The sequence below is a fragment of the Nematolebias whitei genome, chromosome 20 (genome assembly GCF_014905685.2).
Source record: "Nematolebias whitei isolate Nwh7 chromosome 20, NemWhi1, whole genome shotgun sequence".
NCBI lineage: Eukaryota > Metazoa > Chordata > Actinopteri > Cyprinodontiformes > Rivulidae > Nematolebias > Nematolebias whitei.
The window spans coordinates 40,707,420-40,710,418 of record NC_056517.1 but is presented as its reverse complement, the minus strand read 5'-3'; the positions used below and the strand labels follow the sequence as shown (position 1 = coordinate 40,710,418).

The 2,999-nt window shown below is 44.3% G+C and overlaps 1 protein-coding gene across 1 annotated transcript in view; it reads right to left on the bottom strand.

The window, feature by feature from the left end:
* Nucleotides 1-90: 90 nt before the first annotated feature.
* The window catches only part of gcm2 (glial cells missing transcription factor 2), a gene marked incomplete at its 3' end in the record, with an annotated part of 13,453 nt that continues 10,544 nt past the window's right edge, over nucleotides 91-2,999 (bottom strand). Inside the window, 4 exon segments of the mRNA XM_037693855.1 lie at nucleotides 91-344; nucleotides 539-664; nucleotides 1,475-1,587; nucleotides 1,661-1,849. Coding sequence (XP_037549783.1) covers nucleotides 91-344; nucleotides 539-664; nucleotides 1,475-1,587; nucleotides 1,661-1,849 — 682 coding nt within the window.

The following is a 2,999-nucleotide window of genomic DNA, read 5'->3' as shown; positions in this document are numbered from 1 at the left end:
AAACCAGGATGTGGGTCATACATACTGAAGCAGAATAGACCTGAATCTAGTCCACAGGAAGTGGTCTAAGGTTGTCTTTGTGAGGCTTACCTGGGATCGCAGAGGTCAGAGGTCACAGGGTATGAAGGTGAGCTCAGGTATCCTTGAAACTCATAGCCCGGTCGGCTCATGTACAGTCTGGGGTTGGCTGCTTTCTGAAGAGTGGGTGGGGGCTCTCCCAGTGCATTGTGGGGGTTGTAGTAGGGCTCTGGGCTTTGGAATGCTGGGTAATGCTGAGAGAAGCTTGGCTCAATGAACGAAATTCGATCTGCTGGTTCAACACAGAGAAGGGCGGGGCCAATAGCCTGTAACAGTAAACAACAAATAAACTGTAAACAATAACAACAACTGGTCAAAACAAGAAAGAAATAATAGTCAAAAATGGGAAACAATAAAGAACCAGCAGACTGCCAAGAAACAAATAGCAAACTACAAACGGTAAACAAAGAAATCGTAACAAACAACACCAAAGTTATGTTATTTGTTTGTTGGGGCTGACCTGCGGGTCAATGAGTCGTCGTTTGGGAGTGAACGGTGGCGAGCTGACTCGTCTTTTCACTGAACTTCTTCTGGCTTCCGTTTCAGACTTAGATTCTGGTCTTGGATGATCGTGGACCCCTTTGGCCTGAAGGACCACAACAACAACAGTAAACATGAGCACAAACAGAAGATAAACAACTAAACAAACAACTAGTCTGCAGAGTCTTCTGATCGGGTGTAGACCTGATCAGTCATTGCTCAGAATCTTTTTCAGACTCCTGATCCAGGTCTGTTTATAAGCCCAGAGACTAATTTTGGTATCTGACTCATGCTGGTCTGATCCAGAACATCACAATCTGCTTTAGGACGTGATCAAAGACCTGGTTTAGGACCTGGTCATAGACCTGCTTTACTACCTGGTCAAAGACCTGGTTTAGGATCTGGTCAAAGACGTGGTTTAGGACCTGGTCAAAAACCTGCTTTCAGAGCTGGTCAAAGACCTGATTTAAAACCTGGTCAAAGACCTGGTTTAGGACCTAGTCAAAGACCTGCTTTCGGATCTGGTCAAAGATCTGGTAAAGATTTGGTCAAAGACAACATGGTTAAGGACCTGGTCAAAGACCTGGTTTAGGATCTGGTCAAAAATATGGTTTAGGACCTGGCCAAAGACCTGATTTAGGATCTGGTCAAAGACCTGCTTTAGTATCTGGTTTAAGACCTGGTTTATGACCTGGTCAGAGACCTGGTTTAAGACCTGGTTGAAGACCTGGTTTAGGACCTAGCCAAAGATTTGGTTTAGGACCTGGTCGAAGATCTGGTTTAAGATCTGGAAAAGCCAGCAGACTCTCTGGTAAACCTTTCCCTCTGGAACAGGTCTGGTGGAGTCCTCTGATTGGGTGTAGACCTGATCAGTCATTGCTCTGAAGTGAGGAGGAGCAAGAGGAGGAACTCTGACCTGGAAGAAGATGGCCTTGCCATCCACCCTCCAGAAGTTGGTCACGGGATAGCCGCTGTGACCCCGGCAGGGCAGTAGCTCCAGGGCAGCAGAGCAGTTTGGACACACCTTCTCTGAAACACACACACAGGGGTCAGAGTGGACTCAAAGAACCTGTGGTCCTGGTCCCACCAGGGTTGGTCTTACTCTGCTGTTTCTGCCGGGCCTTGTCACAGATGGCAGGACGGAGTTGCAGTCTGGATCCATCTGGCAGGGTGCAACCTCGAGAGCAGACCACCACCCCCAAACAGGACTTCTTCAGGATTTGACAGTTATGGTTGTTGGTGTTCCTCATGGCCCAGCCAGATAGGTGGCGCTGAGCGTTCTTATCCTCACCTGAAAGATAAAGAACACTGTGGTTCATTCAAACTACTTCTGTGATGTCATCAGGAGGGAGGAGCTAATCGATTGGTCACTCTTTGACCCAATGTGTAACCTGTGATGTCATCAGGAGGGAGGAGACAATTGACATGTCACTCTTTGACCAATGTATAACCTGGTAGAGCTCATTGAGATATCAGAGGGGTTTGATGTCTTAGATGTCCTTCAAGAGCTTTTCTAGATCTTTGTAGGCCTATAGAAGTCTGGATGATCTTTGTAGGTTTCTGTAAGTTCTACAGGGGTTAGGGTTAGGGTTAGCGGGATACCTGGACCTGTGTCATGACAGGTCATGTCCCAGCCATGAACAATGACCTCCTGACCATATGAACTCCTGACATTGCATGTTCATGATGAGACGTGTTGGGTCACTTCCTGTTTTCTCTGTCGGTAACTCGAGTAATTTGTTTACTCGAGTAGTCTTTTGTTTTCTGGATTTATCTATCTTTTGCACAGTTTTTCATTCTAGTACACAAACAAACGCCCTCAGTACAATTGTTTTTCTACTGTTGGATAGTACTTGAAACACCTTTTATCATTCAACACTTGGTTTTTATTGGTATATTTGAAATCTGCTAGCTCTTGCTAGCATTAGCTTAGCATGGCTGCTACTTATCTCACAGCTCCCTCTGTTCTCACTTGCTCCATGTGTCAGGTGTTTCCTCCTTTAGTGGTAATAATACATGAAATAAAATGTAGTCATTTGGAAGCTTTGGAGGAGAGGCTGTCTGAACTGGAAGCTTGGCTCAAGTCAAGTCAAGTTGTTTATTTGTCATATGCAGGTTAACACAGGGTTAACAGTACAATGAAATTCTTAGGATGAGAAGAACTGATTTGACTCGCTAAAAAAATCAAAGAACAAACCAACAAGAAAATACAAAAAGCATACAATAAGGGTACACCAAAAAGTACCAAAAGTGAAAAAGTAATTGAAATATTTACAATGTCCTAAAGAGAGACATTGAGCAACAACATGGCAGAATGTGCAGCAGGAATGAATTTGAATGAATGAGTATTTTGAGGTAGTAATAAATGTTAAAATGCACATGATGTATGCATATATATATATACAGACACACACACACACACACACACACACACACACACA